This window comes from Gambusia affinis, linkage group LG08 (genome assembly GCF_019740435.1).
Source record: "Gambusia affinis linkage group LG08, SWU_Gaff_1.0, whole genome shotgun sequence".
Classification (NCBI taxonomy): domain Eukaryota; kingdom Metazoa; phylum Chordata; class Actinopteri; order Cyprinodontiformes; family Poeciliidae; genus Gambusia; species Gambusia affinis.
This window is the reverse complement of record NC_057875.1, coordinates 24,492,907-24,515,708: the sequence shown is the minus strand read 5'-3', so window position 1 is coordinate 24,515,708 and position 22,802 is coordinate 24,492,907. Positions and strand designations below refer to the sequence as shown.

The following is a 22,802-nucleotide window of genomic DNA, read 5'->3' as shown; positions in this document are numbered from 1 at the left end:
AGGCGAGTTGGTTTCTAAGCTACCTATTTTATCTCAAAACAAGTAGAAACCATGAATAAAAAACAACTTTGGAAAACCATTTCAGTCGCTCTGTTCAATACTTCTGTCCCCCACTTCTGATAAAACGATTAAGTGATGCAGCTGCAAAGTCAAAAAGTAAACAAAGGTATTTTCCCCATAGCTGTTGATGAGAGGCGCTGCCATATTGGATCTCGAAGTCAGCATTTGAAAACTTTACAGACTTTCTGAGTAAACTTGATGGAGAAACAGGAGATGTTTTACTTTAAAAAAAAAAAAAGTATCAGACCCAAACTTTCAGTCAGTGTACTTTTATTTTTGGAATGTAGTAAGTGATTGTCATTGGAGAACATTGAAAGCTGAAAGAAACGCTGCCTCACAGTGGCAACTGTTGTTGAAACTGACTTCTTCCAGCACATCTGGTTTAATAAGTTGAACAAAATGTTTACCAATTAAATCAGTATTTCAATCATCTCTAATCAAATTATTTACATATCAGTTTTAAAAAAAGAGCAATTTTGGAGAATAATGGATCTGATATTGTATTGTCAGATCAAACTGCTTGACGTTAACTCAACGATTATTTATATTAATGTATTTCTCTTCATTTGATTTTGTTCAACAAAAGACACTTAGTGAATTCAACTGCATAGACATAAATACATATACATAGATTTATAAAAGAGCACTTTAAAAGTCTAACAGCAACAGGATTGTTTTGGTTACTTCACTGAACGTTAATAAGAGGCATCTTGTAAATTAGCAAGGCTCTGACATTTAATAACAACCAGCTTGTGTAACATGCAACTTTCTAGCTCCATGTTACATTCAAAGAATGCTGTAGTAAAACATCAATGTGGAATATTCCCCTAAAAACCACAAAAGTGACACGTAAACTAATCATACATTCTTTACAATGTTTAAGTGACAAAAACAAACACATATGTAATCCCTGAATCATCTTCAAAAGTTGGTGTTTGTATATAAAATTATGCACAAATTTCAGCTTCATTGGGTCACCAACTGGAGACCAGCCAGTTGGCAGCTCAAAAATCAGATTTTTATTTCCGATCAGCAACAGCAACAGCAGCTCTCTCTGGTGTGGAAGTTGTTTCCATGTGAATAAAACTAAAAGCTATTTTTCAGCACCAGTAAAACAAATTCAAATAAAGTAGGAATCTGTTTAAAAAGAACTTGGTTTCTTTGGCTCCTCTAGGTTGAGAGAAGGGAAGAGAGCAAAACTTTTCGAAGATAACAGGAAGGCTGAGTAGAGAACACCAACATTACCATCCTGTTGAGCTATAAACTTCTATCAATTCTGGAACAATCTGGATTTGGAAATGTACGGCACCACAGGGCAGAGGTCACCAAACTATTCTGGTTCACAAAATAACAACAGTAAAGACTGTCAGCTGAGTAAACCAGCATAAGTCTATTTATATCTGCAGCAGAACTCTGATTGGTGGGTCTCTACTCTCAGGAGCTCACCACATATCACATAGTTTCTCTTGCTTTTTGGCAAATGAGCCCGAATATAAAAGGCACAGAGAATTGTCTGAAGGCAACAGACACACCAGATTCGTTTGGGTCTGGAGAACTTTAAGAGCTTTGTTTGAGTTTCTAAAAACCAAAGTCAGCGATCAGGTGAGCTCCGTCTGCCTGGTTTGTGGGAGCAGAAGAGCCACCAGGCCTCCTGTCAGCAGCAGAGCCGACACCAGCATGATGGGAACGGTGCAGCTGGAGTCCACCAGCTTCCCGAAGGCCACGTTCCCCATGATGGCCGCCACTCGGCCCACTCCAGTGAAAAAACCCAAGGCCGAGGACCTGGGGAGGGAGGAGGTGGAAGAGGAGAAGTGTTGGCTGAAACCATGTGGAAAACATCCGCTGCAGTCGGTGGAGTTTGAATGTTTCTGAGCCGGGGTTACCGTAGCTGGGTCGGGTAGAGCTCGGTTCCCACCACGTCCAGAGCGTTCCAGGCGATCACAGAGACCCCGCTAAAGATGCAGGACAGACCCAGACTCTGGACTTTGGTCTGGACCACGTAGATGAGGAAGACGCTCAGACTGGACACGATCAGGCTGCAGGCTGAGTCCCGGACCAAACAAGGAGAGGTTCGGTTTCACCAACTCAAAATTAAGACTTTTTAAGACCATTATGACTTAAATTTAAGACCTGCATCACAACGGAAATGTGCTAAAGAAAGGAAAGCTATTGAGGAACAAAGAGTTGCTGCTCTTAGATTATTGCTAGTAGCAGTAGTAGCGCCGGCTGTTTTCTGTGCCGAACCATTTCGCCCAGAATGCATCTGACATCATACGGGTTGTCAAGGCAACTGGCAACAAATTTACACTTACCTATGATAGCTGCAAAAAAGCCAGCAAGCTAGCAAGGGTATATTAGCAGCTATTTAGCGGCAGCCTAAACCACATGATCATACAATATACAAGATTAAATAACCCTGACACAACAAAATTTTAAACCTTTGAGTAACGTATTTAAAGGACTTAATTTTAGACACACAAAATTAATACTTTTGAAGGATGCACAGACATCCTGCTGCTAGGAAGTCAGATGATACAGAGCAAGGTGACTGAAGCAAAAAGCAAGACAGTTTAAGAGAAAGCTGTTAAAGCTGGCCGACAGGATTTCCTTATAAAGAGGCAAACGGTCTAATAAAAACCAAACTCACACAGCAGGGTCTTTCCGCCAGTGCTGTCCATGATGAGGATGGTGAAGATATTGCCTGGCAGGTTCGACGCAGCAATGATGAAGCCCTCCATGTAGACTGCGAGGAAGAGGAAGCGAGAGTGAGAAGATCAGAAAGGAAAGAGGAGAATCCGACTTATCTGCAAAACAGCAACTATTACATCCGCCTTTTAAAACCACGCTTATGGTAAATTCTTTCTCTCAGCTCTCTCCAGCTGCCTTAGGCGACTTTACAGTTCTAAAGTTTAACTTTGACTTACAGAGATCAACACAAATACGTCTAACGGCCTGTTTATGCTCTGCCATTTGAGTTTGACAATTCCTAACAAATGCTCCAGACAGACCGTTTTTTCTTTTGTGTGTGTGTGTGTGTGTTTTGAGAATTGTTGCAGGATTGGTTGGAAAACTGGAGTAGTTGAAATTATGAACAAACAAACCAACAAAAAAAAAACAACTCCCAGCTCATTCTCTGTAATTCAAAATCTGCAGGAAACCTAAATGAGTTCATCAGTTGTCCATAAAATAAACATTGGAGACAAATAGCTCAATGGTCTAAAAGTGGGCTTTTCTGCCTAATTATGGAGCAAGGTTTCTAAAATCTGTTTTTTTCCCCCCACAGATCAGAGAACAAGACTTCTTAGATAACCAGAGTAGTTTGGAGAAATATTCCTCTCCGTCACCATTTCATCTAGCAGAGCAAAAAAGAAATCTGACCAAACATCTCTGCAGATCTCTCACATGCTGGACACAAAGCATTTAGACTTTCACCTTCAGATCACCATTTTTTATTTTACAAAAACCAGCCACCGGACTGTCTCTCTGATGAACATTTTACAGAGCGGTCTGCTACTCTGCTATAAAGCAAAATAAGCCGATTTGAGTCTCCAGGAAAAGTCAAATTCCCGCTGCAACAGCCCACCTGCTGTCTTGACCGGGTAACAGCTTTGGTTGTTGAGCGCAGACGGCACAGAGACGTTGGCGCAGGGAGAGCCGCCGCTGCTCTCAACTCGAGCGAAAAGCTCTGGGAACCACATCCACAGCCCATAGTACCTACACAAAACAAGACATGGTAGAAGTGAGGCAAGTGAAACGGCATGGAGTCAGCCATTGTTAATAATCACGCTTTGGTGTGATCAAAGGAGCATCTTTTAGCTTAGCATTTGCCGTTATCTGGCTGCAGCAGATAAATTAAAAAAAAACCCTCAGAGTGTTATCTCTTGCTTTGGTTAGTAGTAATGCAGTGGCCAGCTGAAGATTCTGTGAATCAGCAGAGAAGGTTGTTCCCATGTGTGTTTTATTCACTCTGGAGATGCATAAAAACCCCATGAAGGAAGCTCAGGACGGAGTGGGGCTTCTCAAACCCTCAAACTCAAATTTAAGACTTTTTAAGACCATCGTGAATTTAATTTAAGACCTGTATCGCGACAGAAATGTACAAATGTAAATCGCACATTAAATTTACACTCACTCATAAAAGACACACAAAAAAGCAACACGCATTAGCAGCTAATTAGCGGTACCCTCAACCACCTTGAGTCACAAAACGAGCGACTCAAACTTTAGCCTGACAGAAAAGTCTCTACACAGAATATACGAGATTTAATTTTGCCACTACAAAATTTAAGACTTGTAATTGATGTATTTAAGGCCAACTTACGTTTTTAAAACAAACTTAATACATTTTAAAGGCCTTAATTTTACATACATGAATCTGAGACCTCTTAAGGATGCGCAGACACCCTGGCGGAGAGAAGACCTGAACTCACCCAAACGAGATGCAGTAGAAGATGATAAGCAGAACGATACTGCGGGCTTTGATAGAGCCGCTGAACATCTGTTTGATGGGAAGCAAGCCCTGCGAGTTCGATGAATATAATAAAATAAATAACAGTAACAGATAAAGTGAACAAAATATTCTTAGGATAAATATTTCCATGTTTCACAAATTAGGACTTCACTGTAAAGATGGGAAATTACATTTTTTAAACTAATTAATCTTTTTTCCAACCCCTTCTATTCTGATTCCCCGTAATTAAACATTACCTCTTTCAAAACACTCATGAGATGTTTTCTCTTTGGATCGCCAGATTCGATCTCTCTGAATTCCCCTCCTGGCTTGGAGTTTGTACGCAAAGCAAATTCCTTCAAAAAGAGAGAGAGAGAGTTAGCTCGCAGTGATAAGCTACGCTACAAAGCTAAAGCTGCGTACCGGAAAAGCCTTTTCTGTTCCCTTCATGTTCATCTCAAACATCAGCCTGAAGACACGGATTGCCTCTTCTGCCCGACCCGCCTGGAAAACAAACCCAGCAATGAGAGTCAAAAGGCCTCTTCTGAAGGAGAAGCGTCGGCGAACATTCGCCCGCCCTCCCGGTTACCTCCATGAGGAACTTTGGGCTCTCGGGCATGAGCAGCTTGAAGAGGACGGCGGAGGAGATGCTGGGAACCGAGCATAGCACCACAAACAGTCTCCAGCTCTGGAAGTCTAACGTTCCCAGAGAGAAACGGGCCCAGGTTCTGGGAATCACTAGCCAGGCCAGACCTACAAAAACAAATACCTCACTCTCATTCCACTATATATCCATTAAAGTACTGTTTTAGCCGTTTCAGATGGAAAACAGCCATCTTTAATAGGTGTATGTTTTCTTTTTTTCCTGCTGAATCCATTTTTTTAAATTTTGTTTTTTGGCCCCTGTCCAGTTTATTGTTCCCACCTGCAGCCAGGATGTTTCCTGCCATCCAGAAGGTGGCCAGAGCGCTGATCATGGCTCCTCTCCTCAGCCGGGGCATGAACTCTGAGAAGTAGGAAAAGATGACGGGGATGGAACCACCCACCCTACGGAGCAGAACATAAGACAATACATAAAAAATAAATAAATAAATAATAATAAAATAAACAATGGACACAAGGGTAAATATGGAGCTTCAAACAGTTTTACTGCGGTTTTACTTTTCCAAGAAAATGTCCAGGTAAATCTGGCTGGGGAAAACATTTCAAAATGGCGGAATTGCACTCCAGAACAGCTGGGGGCGCTATTTCATCTTAGCCATTGTTTCATGTTTTTGTCTTTTGACATCTACATTATATTAGGCTAATAAATAAATGTTTAGTGGATTCATCTTATTTGATGCTAGTCTGATCTGAATCAATAAGGATTTAAAAATATTGAAAACGACAACCGTGAGACCAAGGTCAGCGTAGGAAGTAACGCCCCCTGCTGTTCTGGAGTGCCATTGTGTTATTTCCAAATATTGGTATGATGCCTGACTTGACCCCTTTCTGTTCCCTTTCTGTCTCAAAATTTCTTCATAAAGTCCAAGAGATGCAACAAGACATAGCGTTGTGGATCAAAAACGCACAAATCCAATAGTTGCCCAATCAGTGAACATGTCACAGGTCACCACTCTTCGGTGTGGCAGTTGTTACTGAGAGACGACTCAAAGGGAGCTATTTTTGATATCAGTGAGGTGCTTAAAAGAAGGCCAAAGGCAGCCAGAATACAAAAATGGATCTGCTGAAAACGTTTCAGGCGTTTGAACCCTGACGAATAGACCGGACTTCGTTCACGTCTCAAGTGAATCCTGTGCTCACCCGATGCCACTGATGAACCGCAGCAGCAGGAAGAGCCAGAACCACGGAGCTGCGCTGGCCAGCCCTCCGAACAGCCCATTTACGGTCAGCGACACCACCAACACCTTACGGCGCCCCCTTTTGTCAGCCAGGTATCCCCACATGTAGCCGCCAACCATCATTCCTACGAACATAAAAACATTACAGTGCTACAGTTAAAAATCAACGACAGGTCTGTGTGTTGCTGCCAATTTCGAAATTGATTTCCTTTTTCTTAGCAAATTTGATTTACTTGAACATTTAAAAGAAACTAGTAAAAATTGGTCACCCCTCTTCTTTCTTCAGGATTGTTTTCAGACAAATCTAAAAAGATACGGTTAGCGGTGGGCAAACTTCCATGCTAATGTGTTGTTAGCAGAGCTAATTTCTCAATTAGCACTTTTGTTAACTTTGAAAACACTTAGCACACTTAGCTTCCGCAAAACAATTTTTTCAGTATAAATTCTAAAGAGCTAATTTACTTGGCTGTTTTACAAATTTTCAGTTGAATAAAGTTTCACATCTTGTTTTAAGTTTTGGTTCTTGACTGTTAAGAATTGCTCGACGGTTAATAATATTCAATGTTCTCATTTTGAAATGGGTAAAGACAGCAGGTACAATCTGAATCGAAGTGAACATGTTAGCATTAGCTTCCACCAAATACAGCGTTGGTGTAGTGCTGTAGTGTTTGTGATTAGCGCTTTAAGGTTAGCGCTACTGACTCATAAGTTAGCAGTGCCCACCACTGGACAGGGTATATTTCCCTGAAACGAAACAAACAAATAAAAGATGAGTTGCACTAAGTGACGTTACTGTAACTCTCAGAAGCAATGTTGCTAAAACACGTAGAAGTACACTGCAGAAATTACATTACTACGTAAAACCTCTGTTGGTCCATGCTCAAACTTTCACTGCTGCCTGAAGAAGAATATCAAAGATTTCTTACATTTAGATTTGGGACTTTCTGCTTCCTGTGAGCTACTTTTGAAGGTTTTCTAATCGAGCTGACGGTTTTTCTCAGAGATTTTAGCTGCAAGGACGTTTTACTGACTTAAAATATTCTTTGAATCTTGTATGAGGAACACGCTTTCTGTTCTGTAATTAAATGTCCGACACAATCCATCTATGATCAATTTTCAGATCATCCTGCGCAGCAGAACGTTGATTAGGTATTCTCCTTTTCTCCTCTATTATATATTAAGACTTAGAAAAGGGCTTAACTTTATTAAATTTAACAGTGAATATCATGCAAGTATTGATCTGTGTGCACGTTTATTAAAGATTCATATGTTATATAGGAAGAGGGGTTGTTTTGGGTACTTTTTTATAGATTGTTCAATACAAGTGGAAAATGTAGTTTAGTTCCCTTGGGAAAATGGTAATTTGGTAAAAAAAAAACTTAAGCAAATTTCCAAACATTCCCACTGCGGGCAGCAGCTGGAAGTTAATGAAAAACGACGTTCAAACAAGAGCAGAGCTTTGCAACATGTGTTGCACAATTCAAACAATAAATAAAGCCCCTGCTGAGTTCAGAAACGAGCTTCGGTCTGTTTGTTCAGCGAGATCTTCATACAGCGCTCATCAAAACAAAGCAGTGTCCGAAGCAGCCGTTCGGACTGTTAAACAATCCGACGATTGTTGGATTTATTCGGTGCTTCACCGAGGAAAATGCTGGCGGTGAGCAGGCCCATGTCCGAGGAGCTCAGCAGCAGATCGCAGCGCGCCGTCGGCAGCAGAAAAGACACGCAGAGGATCTCCACGGCGTCGCTGGCGTTGGCCCAGCCGCACACGGCCAGCAGGAGCCAGTGGAACAGACCAAAACCTGAGAGCAGAACCAGAGCGAACAGGGAACAAGCACAGAGAGACGTCAGCCAATAAAGCCTCATCCAGCAGCCATAAAAGGCTTCACTGGTTCAAGATCCACACAGTCAGCAAACATGTCTGTGTTACACAAATAAGGGGTCAGATCCGAGCGGAACCACTTACTCAAATTTAACAAACGCCTCTCGCGTCCAATAGTACGCTAGATGTACAAGAGTCACATTAATGCAGCATTTATTGTGACTCTGTATGACATTTCACAAAAAACTAATGTTTTGGTGGTTGCTTATTATGAACACAAATGATTCTTTTCTCTCTCTTTCTGCAGAGGCAGATTTATAAGGTGTATATATATATATATATATATATATATATATATATATATATATATATATATATATATATATATATATATATATATAGCTCTACAGAGAGACCACTGAAAATGATCAGTATCTTTGTTTTTACTTTTTATAGGTACATGTTTGAGTAAAACGAACATTGTTTTTTTTTATCCTATGAACTACTGACAACTTGTCTCCGAAATTCCAAGCAAATCTTTAGTATTCATTTGCAGAAGATGAGAAATGGTCAAAATAACTATAAAAACGCAGTGCTTTCAGGCCTGAAATAATGCAAAGAGAACAAGTTCATAATACTTTAGAAACAACAATACGAATGTTTTAACTCGGGAAGAGTTCAGAAATCAACGTTTGGTGGAAGAACCAAGAGGTTTTCGATGGGGTTCGGTCCAGTGGTGGAAGCTGCAACGCTCCACTTGTGTTAGTAAAACTGCTGTGATTCTTCTTGGCACTCAGACAAGACAGCAGTTCTGAGTGTCGCAGCGACAGGATGCGTAAAGAGAGGAGGAAAAATGACCTGCTTCTTCAACCGCCTCCTCATAAGTGAGTCTTTTTGTTGTGCTCCCTCCAGATTCATCGGAGATGGCTGATGACCTTCTGTCGAAAATCACCTCACCTGTAAATCAGCAAAACACAATTTTTTCCTCCCTTTCCATTGATGTGTGGAAAATAAAACCTACAAATGATCAGATTGAACAATCTAACTGACTGTTTAGATTTTAGGTGAGGACTACAGAGTGTTAATTTCACACACATTTACAAGAAAGAAAAAAAGTTTGTTTTTATTTTTAAATTTTCCCTTTTGTTATACATCTACATTTAAAATGTCTTAATTGAGAGCAAATAAAGATGATTCTGAAAATAGACACACTGTGCAATACTTTAGTTTGTAGGACTTATTTTTGCAAGATTTGTCCACTGTAATGGACAACAATAACAAAAGAAATATAATCAAATGCATTTCTCATAATAAAAAAATAACTTGACAAGCCAAAAATAAGAAAAAGTATGCCAATTTCTTGTGCATTTATTATTAAGGATTTACAACAATAAAATAATGTTTACATGTGTGACATATAAACCTGTGCCAAAACAGGCACGATATCAATCCTAAAATCACTAGTGAGGGAGTCACAATCAAATATTGACATCAGCCACAAAAAGAAAAGAAAAAGAAATGAATATCAGACTACAGTGGTCTGCATTTAAAATGTCCGATTTGAGCACTCTGCCCCAGCAGTGCTTGTATCCTGCACACAGACCTATTGGTTAATAATAAATGTGTCAGTTGTTCCCTGTTCGGTTAATATCACATGATCAAGCTTTTGCTAACTATTCCAAATTATGTAATGAAAGAATATAATTCTTGATGATATAACCTATGATCAATATCTGTATCGGCCAACACTGAAAGCTGTAATGTTACTTTCGTATCGGTACTGCAAAAGTTGTATCGAACATGTATTTTAATTATCAACAGTCAGCTCGTATATGAAAACATGAACTTGCAAGTTATCAACAAGTTCCTCCAATCCTCTGGTCACCTCTTACAGAACAGAGCCTCATTCATTAGACATTATTTAAGAATAGAAATGTAGACTAATATTTGTTTGTTTGTTTCTATAAAGCTGTGATTGCCCCTCTTCTCCTCCCCTTGTTAAAGTTTAATGAAGTGATGGAGCCTCTGGTTCGCTTTTACCTTCATCAGAGTCCGGCTCGGTTGGATCCAGCTGATTCCCGCTGAGAAGCGGCCTTCGCGTCTCCTTATCTTCTCCATTATTGTTACGGGACATTCTGCCCTCCGACAGCTTGTGGTCTCCGTGGCTACGTGGGTGGATTGATTAGCTTTAGCTGCAGCTGTGTGTGGGTCCCATGACACCTGAGCCTAGCTTGGGTAACGCTGAAGCTAACCCGAGAAGAAGAAGGAGGAGGAGGAGGAGGCGGGGGACCAGGAAGTAAAAGGCAGCGGCGGTTTACACGTCCTGAGCGCCGCGTCTCTGCTCCTCCTGCTCGGTGTGGCTAAGCGACAGACAGCGGGCTGAAGTAGAAGCACAGCCGGTGCTCTGGCCTCGGTGTTAGCGGCTAACTCTCGGGCGACACACAAGCAATTAAACGCTTCGTGGACGCAGAGGAGGTAGCGTTACCTCCACTTCGGGTTTAAAGAAGGAAAAAAAAAGAGAGCGAGAGCGAGCGAAGATGGCGACCAGCTCAGAGCGCAGTCCTCCTCCGTTCCCGGATTCCGAGGACCAAGATGCTCTGGACTCCGAGGTAGTCAGAGGCCGAGACAGCGACGAGGACGACGGGGATGAACTTTTCATGAGCGCGGTATGTTTCTTTAGAGCTGACGCTCGTTGCGATAAGGCTAGCTGATATCAACAGGGAGGTAACCAGTGGGAGCTAACAGAGGGAGGCTTTCAGGAAAAGTTTTAGTCGATGCTGACCGACATTTATCTACTCAGTCCTTCTGGAAACATTAAAGTTAACACGCATCACTCTCCGCTGATATTAAACTCGTAGCTGTCATGGTAATTTCATTTTAATGCTCGATGCATGAGCTCAGCCTTCAGACAGCTTGTAGTTGCATGAAGTTTAAAACGGCTACTTCTTTCTAGAAGTTACATATTATCCGTGATTTGAACAGCGTGCTAACTCACGCTGAACGTCCTGTGTGGTTACTGATATATAGCTTTTAAAAAAAAAATAAAATAAAAAAATAATAATAATTGAAAGTATTCACAGCTACTTCCACTATCCAAAGTGAACTTGGAGTAAACTTGATGTTCGGGTGTGCGGTTTTACCCGTGCGTGGGTAAAGTTAGCTATCGGTCTGAACAGACTGTGCTTCCCTGTCTGATGTTTTTCTGAGACCTTTTATTTGAATATTTGTAGAAAAAAATTCAGTTTGCAGGGTAGGATTGTAAAACCGTCTCACGCTTCCTCCTGTCATGTGAGGACGCTGCGGTCACATGGTCAGAACCCGGATGTTTTCAGTCAAAGTTCAGAGGAGAAGCTGGAAAGTTGCTGCCAGTGATTTTTCTTCTTCTTCTCTCTTTTTCCTTTCTCTCCACTCCCAGAGTTTGACTCATCGTTGCAGGGAGGACATCAGTCAGCATTTTTGGATGTTTCAGTTAGCAGAAATCCTGTTTGCACACGGAGACAATCTATCCTGGGCTAAACCAGGCATTAGAAGGAAACATCCTTGTGGTTGAACGATTTAATCAGCGTTGCTTAACAGGAGAATTATTTGCAACTACACCCAGTTTTCCAGGAGCACATACTATGGTTTCTTTCTTGTGTTTTTTTATTTTATTTTATTTTATTATTTATTTCCTGTCTGCAGCTGCCTAAAATGTCAGACATTTCCCCCCAAAAAAACCGAACATCACATTGCACGTGTTTACAGTTTATTAAAAGTAATGGTGGGATTAAGACTTTTAATCAAGTTAATTGCAGAGTCTCTAATTAATCAAAATTAATTGCATTCTAATCATAAACCATGTATTGACAGAAATAAACTTTCAATTTAAAAACCCGTTTTGCTGCTTAATTATAGAATAAATAGACATGTGAGCTCGACAACAAAAAATATTTCTTTTTGCAAGGTTTCCCCCAGAATACTTGCTAAACCCGGTGGTTGGGGCAACCGGCAGTCGTTCATCTAGCGGCTCGTTGTGTTTTAGAGTTAAAAATGTTTATAGTTGACGGGAAATTTGAAAATATCACTTAATAATTATGTGTTATTGTAAGATTAATATTTGAGCACCAACTATAAAGACTTAAAAATGCAAACATAAAAAAAAAACTTAAATCAATAAGCATCAATAATCATTCATGGAGCTTCTTTAGAAATGTGGACTGTGGCTGGGATGTCTCTCCTTGTCCAACGCTTTAGCATTGAGATGCTAGAATGGCTTCACTGACACCTTTTAGCACACCTTAAACACTACAGTAGTCTTTTCCAAAGTCCCATAAGAACGTTTTTTTGAAGCCGACATTAAGCTCCAGTGGGTCAAAAGAAGCAAATTTGTCGTCCATTGCTGGTTTTTGCAAATGTCGTTTGTACGTCAGATTTACTGGCGTACCGGAAACATGTATATACAAAGGTTCTGGCCAGAACCTTTGTATATACATTTTTTTAAAGTTAAAATTCATGTAGTTGCTGTAGATTTTTGTGACGGTTGTTTCTCAACCCAACCTCTAAATGTCCATTAGGTTAAAAACTTTTTTTAATGGTCTATTTTACTGCAGCCTCAAACATTTGAATGTTTTATTGGGATGCGTTATTACATCATAGAACCAACTTTCACTGCGGTTCCAGCTTCCTTTTTATGGGCCACCTCTGCCAGCTTTACACAGACTGTGAAACTTTTTGCAAAGTATCTCAGGCTGAGATTGGATAAATATCAGTTTTACAAGCCTTGCCACAGCTTCCAAAGTATATTTACTGTCTGAACTTTGACTTGAAAAATCTCATGTCATGCGATTGTGTTCAGACGCTTTTATGCTGATGCTGCTAAATAAAATCCAGTAAAACCAGCTGCCTTCAAAAGTCCCCAAATCCATCATTGGAGACCAACACAGCCTCAGTATGAACACGCCTGTCCTGTAGAGACACAACAGTTCAGACATAAAGTTGTGGAGTAATTTAAAGCAGGGTAGTTTCATAAACATTATCTCAACTTCAAACCTGAAGTGAAGTCTGTTAAGCTAGGTTTTCTACTAGTTTTTTGTTTGTTTGTTTTCTGTGAAAAGATTGAAATTGGGTCGTTCAGACTTCCAAGAAAACATCGGGTATGGGCAAATAAAATCTGATTTGTGTCGTATTTGTCCACTCCAAGAACTTGGCTTTAGAGTAGCATTACTTCAACGTAAATGTACGCAAGTAAAAGTAAAAAGCATCCATCCAAGAAATCGCTCGCTTAGGATTAAAACAGTATTTGGTTAAAAAAGAAGTGTACTGTGAAAATAACACCTGATTTAACATTTAAATATGATGCAACCAGACAGACAGAAATTTAGTCATGTCGTCAACTTCTTAAAATGCAATCCTAAGTCATTTATTGCCAAAAGTGAAATTTGATTTAGGCCAAATTTCACTAGCGATGTGTAAATTTAGGGATTTCAAAGTGTAAATAAATAAACAAGTAACTTCTACAAATCTACATCTGATGTGGGTTTTTTCCAGCATAAACCATTACCGGTACTTCCAGTAGGTAATGTATACAGGGTAAAGGTCTCCCAGTAACAATATCTACTGTTTACTGAAGCTTCGCTTGGCCTTCAAATGCTTCAGCAAAAGGAAAGTAATATTAGAGCAACACACCCTGTGTGAAAACAAGAAGTTTCACAGTCATATAAACTGTGTGTGTGTGTGTGTGTCAGTCATTTTTGCTGAAATGAAGCCGTTTCTTCTGTCAGTGAAGTTACTCTCAGTGTTCAGAGAAGCCAGAACTTTAAGTCGAGGGACTTCATTTGCAGATTATGTAGATTTAGTGTCCCAGTCAAAGTAATGGTGAAAATGCTGCACTTTAAAAAGATGAAAGTTCAATGCATAATTTTTCCGTTCCACAATTACGCTCCACTTTGTGCTGTTCTGTAGCAGAATAATACAGTGAATAAATGATTAAAGCATGACGGGTGGAATGTGCTTAATATTCCTTTTTTTTATATTCTAAATTGATTTTAATGGTAAATTGCAAAATAATAATAATGCCTAGGACTGGGTCACATGGCTTTAAAAAAAATCAGATTTTTTTCAGACTAGATTTAATTTCTGATTGAATTTCTTTACTTATTTTTTCTTGGTTTCTTTTTAAAAAAATAAATTACAAATGAGAGCATATATTTCCAAAAAGTGGCTTTTATTTCAGTCATCCCTTCTATTAGTTGTACAACGCAGCATCAGAGCCAAACTGCGAGAAATTTTGTTAATATTAGCAAAAGAAAAGACACAATTTTACCAGGAAAAAAAGTCTTAAGATTACAAAAAAAGTAATTTTTAATGAAAAGAAAAAGATTTGATAGTCATCAGGATGTGATGTGACCAACACCGTCCGTTTTCCTTAGAAATTGAAACAGTCGTGTGAACAATGTGTCCAAGTCCTGCTACTGATAATAATTTGTTGCTGACGTGTAGAAAGATTTTGTTGTCTCAAGTGTTGGTCATAAAACTGACGTATAACATCAGAGCGCACTCAGGACATTTTTTTATTATTATTATTCTTTTTTGTGTGCGAGTTCTTATAAAATTTCTACTTTATTCTGGTAATATTACAACTCTATTGTTGTAACTAAAAAATCAACCGTCATAATGATCCATAGTAGAGTTGATCTGAACTCAACATCAAAGTAAGCAGAAGCCGTAAAACACTCGTCTAAAACAAGATGGCGGCCCTCGGCTGTTCTATCAGATCATCACACGCCGTCAGAGCAGCATACATGCAGTGAGTATTCACGCCTGTGCGTTAAGAAGTCCGACCTTCAGAGGAGTTATCAGTTCAGCCTACGCACAAGTTACGACAAAAATGAGTCAATAAATTGTTTTCAGTGATATCTGGTCGCATTGTTGTGGTTTTAAAGTGCATTTAAAGCAGAACTAGCTGCAGCTGGAGTTCAACTACAAAACACGGCCGTGTAAAACTCGCCTCACTTGATGATGGTCTGACTAGTTAACCACCAAGTCAGGATGTCATACGGCTGTTAATGACAGTGTGTGACGATCAACGTCATGATTCCACGTTGCGGATTAAATAAAACCACACACACTGTCATCATATGCTGACCTGACAGAACACCGGCGTCGCTCCGACATATGGAAACACGACGACTGGAGGGCAAAAAATCCCGACTTTCCAAAACTGATGTCTGTATAAACTTGATTAGTGGATAACAATGCCTCTCCTTTGTCTCAGGCCAATACGCCCATGGCCAAAACGGAGAGCCCATCACCACCTCGCAGCGAGTTCGCTGACCTCATGCGTAACCCTTTGATTGAGCCCCTCAGCAGCTCGACAAACAAACCCTCCTCTGAGCTTTTCGAGGACCTGACGAATGACGCAGCGGGTGAGGCGTCTGCCGAGGAATTGGATGAGTTTGTTGACCTTCTGGGAAGTAAAGCAGCAGCACAAAGAAAGGAAGTGGATGTTACGGTGGAAGCAGCGGCGGTGGATAAGGGTGAAACAAGCCATGGCGCAACAGATTTACTCGCCGATGGAGAAACGAGAAGTGCCTCTGAACAGGAAGCGACTTCTGCCGCTCCAGTCATGGACCTCGGCGGCTCGCAGCAGCCACCTGCCAGTGCCAAGGTCACCGACCACATGGAGTATCTCCTGAGCTGTCTGCCGGCCACCGCCACGTCCGACGCCCAGCAACCCGGCGGCGCGGTGGTCGACCTCTTCGACGACGAGGGAAGCGACATTTTCACCGGAGCCCCATCTACCAAACCTGCCAAGCAGCCTCAGAAGAGCCTCTTCGGCGACGCCGACGAGGACCTGTTCGGCGAGCCGCTGGGCGCCGTCTCAAAGAAAGCCGCCGGTAAGGAACAGAAGGAGAAATCAGTCCCCGCTTCAGCTGGAGAACCTGCACACGACTTCACCGAGGAGGCGGTCGGCACGGTGCCAAACGCCAGAGCGGTCAACTCCAAAACCAACGGAATCCCTCCAGAAGAGGACTCTGATATATTTTCAGGTGGGCAGACTGTTGATTTATTTATTTATTTATTTTTTTATTTTTTTGTCCCGGTAAATGTGTAAAGACAAAACGTCAGCCTAGTTTTTACGTCTGCTTTCTCTCTTCGTCCGACAGAAGCCACAGTGGAGCTTTCCCTGGACAGTCCAAGGAGCGAGAGAAGGAAAGACGCGACGACCAAACCGCCTGCGTCCGCCTCAGCCAGCCTCGCCAAACCACAGTCTGTCGCCGTGGAAGAGGTACACACAACCTTTATTTACTTACTTAAAGTCCTACAAATCTTCTAAACGGACGACAAATCCGTCTGGAATCTCTTCTTGGCCCTGCGTCCTCTTGGAGGAAGAAGCAGCTGGGACGAGGTTTCACTCTTCTCGTCTAAAATTTGTTTCAGCTGGAAGAAGAGGAGGAAGAGGAACTTGAAGATAAGTTTGACGTTTATGTCTCTGTTAAAGACCCTGAAAAAATAGGTGAGGAGCATTTGTTTCTTTCAACGAAGCTCGACAAATCCTTTGATTTAGCAGACAGTTTGATTTTTCTTCTTGTTTTCCTCTAGGGGACGGCATGAACGCCTACATGGCTTATAAAGTATCAACACAGGTAAGAAACAAGCTGCGGCGGACACAGCCAGCTAACGAGCTGGCTGCGCTAGCAAGCTGGCTGCGCTAGCAAGCTGGCTGCGCTAACCCTAGAGAGATTATCATAGATATTAGTTCTGCTAAAGCGCTATAGCAATATGGTGTTTAGTGGAAGTAAACCATGTTGTCAATGGCATGTTATATCGCCCTCTTCTGGTTAAAACGTGTTACTGCACACCCATCTCAACAGAAAGTGATGCATGAATATTTTTTAAACAGACTTTTTGCTTATTCTTTCTTTTGTGTAGTTTGCGAACTCTTGTTGTTAATTTAGCCTAATTCACCACAGCAGGGTTTTGGTCAGAAAGAATGCAGGACATCAGTAGATTTTAAACTGTTTAGCTGTTGCATTCTGGGTAGAGATTAAACACTGTGAGGAGAAACACAGCTTCTGCATAGACAGTGCTCACCCAATTCAAAGTAAGAGCGTGGATGTAAACATAGAACTACTTGAACAATTCTTAAGAGTCAATAATTAACGTTGAACTTTGTTTCAGCTGAAACTTTACAAAACAGCCAAGTATATTAGCGCTTTAAAAATTACGTGGAAAAATTTATTTGGGGTAAGGTGAGTGTGCTAAATGTTTTCAAAGTTGGCTAAAATTAGCTCTGCCGATTAGCGTAAATGTGGTCATCGGTGAAAATATGAGCCAAGAGCCCGCGGATCGGAGGTGAAATTTTCTCTCTTTCAATCTAAGGGGATCATGCTAAGAGGAAAACGCTTGATAAACTGTTGTCATAGAAACACAGATTTCTACAGTGATGTATTTACCAGTAATAAAATCTTGTGGGTTTTTTCTTTCCCCAGACCTCTCTGCCGATGTTCCGCAACAAAACGTTTACGGTGAGGCGACGCTTCAGCGACTTCCTCGGCCTCTACGAGAAGCTTTCCGAAAAACACGGACCAAGCGGATTGATCGTTCCTCCGCCGCCGGAAAAAAACCTCCTGGGTAACATTAACCCTGCACTCCGTCGATAATGATCTGTGTTCAGAGATGATTTTATTGGCATTTGATGCCACTGACCAGCAGAATAGTGCGTACCTGTGAAATGATTCGATCACAATTTTACAGAAACACCAATTGCTATAAAAACGAGATGCGTTTTTTGTGTCCAGCTGCAAAATGTGTAGAATGGAGTAAAGACTCTCTGTGATTCCTCTGGTTTTCTGTTGGGTTTGGTCGCATTGACATGTTGTGGCTGTAACAGTGGGGCGGTTGGAGGCGTGAATACTTGTTTTCTGGCTCAGGAATGACAAAAATGAAGGTGGGAAAAGAAGATTCATCGTCGGCAGACTTTCTGGAGAGGAGAAGAGGAGCTTTGGAAAGGTAAGACGGTCTGACTGAATATTTAATATTTTATCAAGACTCTTTCTTTTTGAATTTGCAAAGCAGAAAGTTGAGTTTTCTGGTTTCCACAGGTATCTCCAGAGAGTAGTGTCTCACCCAATGCTCCTGCAGGATCCTGATGTCAGGGAGTTTCTGGAGAAAGAGGAAGTAAGTAACATCTTTATTTAAAAATTTTTTTCAATCTGGTTCCTGCGTGAGACGGAGATTTGTCTTTAGCTCAGAAGGTTCTCCTTATCCGTCTCGGGCTTTGATGAAGTTGTGACTTGTTTCCTCAGCTGCCCAGAGCCGTCAGCACCCAGGCGCTGAGCGGGGCCGGCTTCCTTAAGATGCTCAACAAGGCATCAGACGCCGTCAGTAAAATGACCATCAAGATGAACGAGTCGGATGTGGTGAGTTCATGCCGCAAACGTTCACTCCTGATCCAGAGCCGCTTTGTTTTCCTCTGAGTGAGCAAATCCCATCAGGTTTGCTTTATGGTACAAACTGAAGAGTCATGGACAAAATGAAGAGCCAACAGTTGTTAAATAGTTTGATATTTGTGTTTTAAACTCAAATGCTTTAGCGGGTAAAGATAAAACTTTTTTTCTCTTCTCAATATTTGAACATTGATTGATTTTTATTATTATTTTCTTTGCCAACCTGAAAACTGCTTCCTACTAGCCGATATTAATCTTAAGCTATGGCCAATAAGTTGTTTTTAGAGGTGTGAGTGCATGTATATATACAACACCACATGTTGACATTTATGTTTCAGGAAGGGAAACACGAACGGCAACTAGGTGGAAGTGAACATCAGACGTTGGTATCGGCCCAGTTTCACTTACTGGACTGATACCAATATTTTTTTAAAGTGTTTATGCTGACATACTGCGCATCCACAGTCATTATGCATCATGTATTTATGCAGCATTGAGGAATGAGACGTAAAGGGCCCACACTGATCTAGTGACATTTTTCTAGAACAAGATTTGTAAAAACATCCTGATAATATACACTTTACAGGTGCATTCAGTGAATTCAGATAAAAGTTCATAATCAAGAATAATGCGGACAACCGTGAACATCCTCTTTATGAGACTGCCTTTAGTCAGAGGCTTCTTCAGATTCGCTGTAATACAGACTGCTACAGAAGATCCTTCCTGCATACAATCATCCCTATCTAAATCCCCCGGAAGAATCCTGAATTAATGTGATTCACAGAAACATTTAAAACCCCTTTGGGATCAATAAGGTATATTTTGAATTGGGAAAAGTGTTAAAACTCTGGTGTTTCGTTTGTTTTTCCCTGCAGTGGTTTGAGGAGAAGCTGCAGGAGGTTGAGTCTGCAGATCAGCAGTTCAGGAAGCTCCACGCTCTGGTTGAGTCGCTCGTCGTTCACAGAAAAGGTAAAGATTTTGTTGTTGTTTTTCCCAAGTCTCTGATTCCAGAGTGTAACCGTGACTCGATCGTGTGGCTTCCCGCCTCCAGAGCTGTCCCTGAACACGGCGAGCTTCGCCAAGAGCGCGGCCATGCTGGGCAGCGCCGAGGACAACACGGCGCTGTCCCGCGCCCTGTCGCAGCTGGCCGAGGTGGAGGACAAGATGGAGCAGCTCCACCAGGACCAGGCCGCCAACGACACCTTCAGCTTCGCCGAGATGATCGCAGACTTCATCCGCCTGCTGGGAGCCGTCAGGGTGCGCCAGGAAACCCGTCACGGTACGAAACGCTGCTTAGAGGCGCCTGTGACTCTGACAGCGTCTGCCTCCTCGCAGGGAACCTTCGACCAGCGGATGAAGGCGTGGCAGCGCTGGCAGGACGCGCAGGCCATGCTGCAGAAGAAGAGGGAGACGGAGGCCAAGCTGCTGTGGGCCAACAAGCCGGACAAGCTGCAGCTGGCCAAGGAGGAGATCGCCGAGGTAACGCCCCCTGCTGGAGCTGGGCGATACAGCAAGACAATAAAACCAGATCTGATTTCCATTTTTATCTAAAAAGGAAATGTTGAATGACAAAAAATACAATAAAAAAGTTTCTATAAATGAAATGTAATTAAAATGGATTTATCGCCCAGCCCTACATCCTGGCTGTTATTGTTATTATTTTGATTTTGTTGAGTATCATTGTGTATCAGACTCAATCTGTCGTCGTTTTTCCTCAGTGGGAGGCCAAAGTGACTCAGTACGAGAGAGACTTTGACAGAGTTTCTGCAACTGTACGCAAGGAAGTCGTCCGCTTCGAGGTCTGACTCGTCTGTCTTTCCAAATTCTCTGACGTGAAACAAAAGTAAAGTAGTCTTATTTTTATGTTTTTATCACTAACAGAAAGAAAAGACCAAGAATTTCAAGAGACAGATAATCGTGTACCTGGAGTCCCTGCTTCAGTCTCAGCAGCAGGTGAGTCTGTCACTCACTCAGTTTTAATTTTATTAATAGTTTAATGTATACTTTTTTAATTTTTTATTTTTTTTTTTACTTCTTCCAATGAAAAAAGGGGGCAAAATTACACCCACAGCTTAAAATGCATTTGTAAACTGCTGCTAATATTTATTTAAGTCCTTTGAACACACTTCCTGTGCCTATTTAATTTAGATCTTTCACAGTGATAAGAGAAAACTATAATAAATTCACACCAGTTTATACGTTTAAAGAATTAAGGCCTTAAAATGTCTTAAAAAAATTATCATCATGTCTTTATTGCCAAGGTCCATTTAAAAATGACAGATCCTAAATTACCTAAACATGTCTTAAGTCTAATTGTGGTAGGACTACTTATTGATGTATCCTCTTTTTTTTGACAGGTTTTCTCTGTCAGGCAAAAGTTTGAGTTGTGTGCAGATATCTTTACCGCCAACTAGCTGCTATTAGCTAACTATTAGCCAGCTTGGCTCCAATTTAGCTGGACAACATTCATTTTCACCACCAGCTCACTTCTGTTGCTAGCGCTCATGATTCTAGGCGTATGATACCGTGGAAAATAAAACTACATTTTAAGCTCGGCACCATCAGCGTTACGGTTGTAGGGAGCCGTTTCCTAAAGCCACAAGCAGACGACAGAAGTTTCTGCTTTGCTTGATTGTCATACAGCCGGATCCCCCGACTGTTTCAAATATTTAGTTATTTGGTCTTAAATTTCATTCAAAGTGGCCTTAAAAAGTCTTATATTTGACTTGCTTAAACCTGACACAATCGTCATAACAACATGGGGGGACAAAATGTATTAAAGTCTCAAAAATAGGTTCTGAAAGGCGTATGGCCGACTCTAAGGGTTTGCACCTACTGATGCGTTTGTGTTTGTTGTTTTTTTTCTCCAGCTGATCAAGTACTGGGAGGCGTTCCTGCCTGAAGCGAAAGCCATCGCCTAACGGCCGACCCTCTGACCAACAAACCGGCTGCCTTCTTTATACACTTTACCTCCTTTTGCCTTTAAAGCAAGAAAACAAACATGCTCGTTGAAAAGGGAGATACAATCAACATGTTTCTTTGTTGTTTTTTTTTTTAAATACAATCATCCTTAACGTACAGCTCTGTATTCTATTGTATTAATAACTGTATATTTTCATTTATCTTTCCACTATTTTCTTACGAGAGCAAAGAGTTTAAAAAGATGGAAAGAGGAAAAGTTTAGCCCAGTGATTTTTTTTTTTTTTTTTTTTTTTTCCCCCAGTAGCGCCCTCTGCAGGTGATGAGGAGCTCCTTCCAGTCTGAAGCTGAAGGTGGCCAAGAGTCTCACTCTGCTTCTCACTTCTAATAATGACTCAAAAGAAAAAAAAAGGGATTAAATAACTTTTCTGAGCACTTCTAGCTGCTGGATAAACTTCCTCGAGTTCTAGCCGGTTTATTTTTCTTCACAGGTTGAAGCAGTGGGGAGGGGAATGACACGGGTTTGTGGGTTCCATGTTTTCCGGTGGAATTTGAGTCGTTAAAAATCATGTCTGTGCCTTTCTACCTGGAAACGATGCTAGTTTGAGAGAATTTTGTACACAGATGTGAGCCGAGCAGAGGCTTTGTTGCACTTAGTTAAAAAAAATAAAATAAAGAGAGAGAGAGAGAGACGGTCCTGATGTGTTTTCCTGAATGGAAACTTGCTGAGTACATGTGGAACAGGTGAGAATGTCTGGGCCTGTTTCTCACGTCACAGTTCATGATCGACTCTTTTACCAAACAGCCAGTCGGATGTGTCAAATAAAAGCTGCCACCATTTTTTTATTTGATGTTTTTTTTCTTCTCTGCTGATGGTAAAACATCTCTGTTCTGCTTCTTGCTTTTTCTTTCACACCAAATGTTTTTCGCTCCCACCTGTTACCGTCATCAAACTGAAGTTTCTCTGATGGAAACATGATTAAGATGCATCTAAATTTAAATTTTTTTTTTTTTTTTTTTTACCCACATTTTTCTACTTTAAATTCAGTCATTTGCTTCTTCAGGTTAAATTAACACTCAACCATATTTGCAGAAGTAATTTTTCCAGGAGTTTGAGTTGTGTCTGTTTGCATCGTCAGAACGTTGATGTAAAGTTTGTTTGTTTTTCTCTTTTTTTTTTGTGGCAGACTCGTAGAGAAGCAGGGCTTGAATCAAAAACAGAATGTTGGATATTTTTCTGAATGAATCACGAGTTATTTAGCATTACCGTGAAACGGAACGGG

The 22,802-nt window shown here is 41.1% G+C and overlaps 2 protein-coding genes across 2 annotated transcripts; one reads left to right on the top strand and one right to left on the bottom strand.

The window, feature by feature from the left end:
- Nucleotides 1-313: 313 nt before the first annotated feature.
- On the bottom strand, nt 314-10,343 carry sv2 (synaptic vesicle glycoprotein 2). Its single transcript, XM_044125464.1, has 13 exons — nt 10,214-10,343; nt 9,032-9,130; nt 7,992-8,153; nt 6,314-6,476; nt 5,436-5,557; nt 5,100-5,263; nt 4,934-5,014; nt 4,768-4,866; nt 4,491-4,579; nt 3,644-3,774; nt 2,708-2,803; nt 1,944-2,103; nt 314-1,842 (listed from the first exon to the last, which is right to left on the bottom strand). The coding sequence occupies exons 1-13, from the start codon at nt 10,305-10,307 to the stop codon at nt 1,659-1,661; spliced, it is 1,644 nt and encodes a 547-aa protein (XP_043981399.1). The 5' UTR covers nt 10,308-10,343; the 3' UTR covers nt 314-1,658.
- Nucleotides 10,344-10,707: 364 nt separating this feature from the next.
- snx1a (sorting nexin 1a) lies at nt 10,708-22,365 on the top strand. Its single transcript, XM_044125463.1, has 15 exons — nt 10,708-10,839; nt 15,426-16,200; nt 16,318-16,439; nt 16,592-16,667; nt 16,754-16,797; nt 17,644-17,785; nt 18,085-18,163; nt 18,256-18,331; nt 18,460-18,573; nt 19,476-19,569; nt 19,652-19,857; nt 19,936-20,079; nt 20,319-20,399; nt 20,482-20,553; nt 21,471-22,365. The coding sequence occupies exons 1-15, from the start codon at nt 10,711-10,713 to the stop codon at nt 21,519-21,521; spliced, it is 2,205 nt and encodes a 734-aa protein (XP_043981398.1). The 5' UTR covers nt 10,708-10,710; the 3' UTR covers nt 21,522-22,365.
- The last annotated feature ends 437 nt before the right edge of the window (nt 22,366-22,802 follow it).

What these genes read in the sequence shown, in the direction of transcription:
- snx1a (XM_044125463.1), top strand. Translation starts at nt 10,711, where the DNA reads ATGGCGACCAGCTCAGAGCGCAGTCCTCCTCCGTTCCCGGATTCCGAG. An exon ending in TAAAGACCCTGAAAAAATAG is followed by an intron (nt 16,668 to 16,753) that starts GTGAGGAGCATT and finishes GTTTTCCTCTAG; the next exon opens with GGGACGGCATGAACGCCTAC. An exon ending in CCAAGGAGGAGATCGCCGAG is followed by an intron (nt 20,080 to 20,318) that starts GTAACGCCCCCT and finishes GTTTTTCCTCAG; the next exon opens with TGGGAGGCCAAAGTGACTCA.
- sv2 (XM_044125464.1), bottom strand. Translation starts at nt 10,307, where the DNA reads ATGTCCCGTAACAATAATGGAGAAGATAAGGAGACGCGAAGGCCGCTT. An exon ending in GGAGGCGGTTGAAGAAGCAG is followed by an intron (nt 8,154 to 9,031) that starts GTCATTTTTCCT and finishes TTCTGCTCTCAG; the next exon opens with GTTTTGGTCTGTTCCACTGG. An exon ending in AGGAAACATCCTGGCTGCAG is followed by an intron (nt 5,264 to 5,435) that starts GTGGGAACAATA and finishes TTGTTTTTGTAG; the next exon opens with GTCTGGCCTGGCTAGTGATT.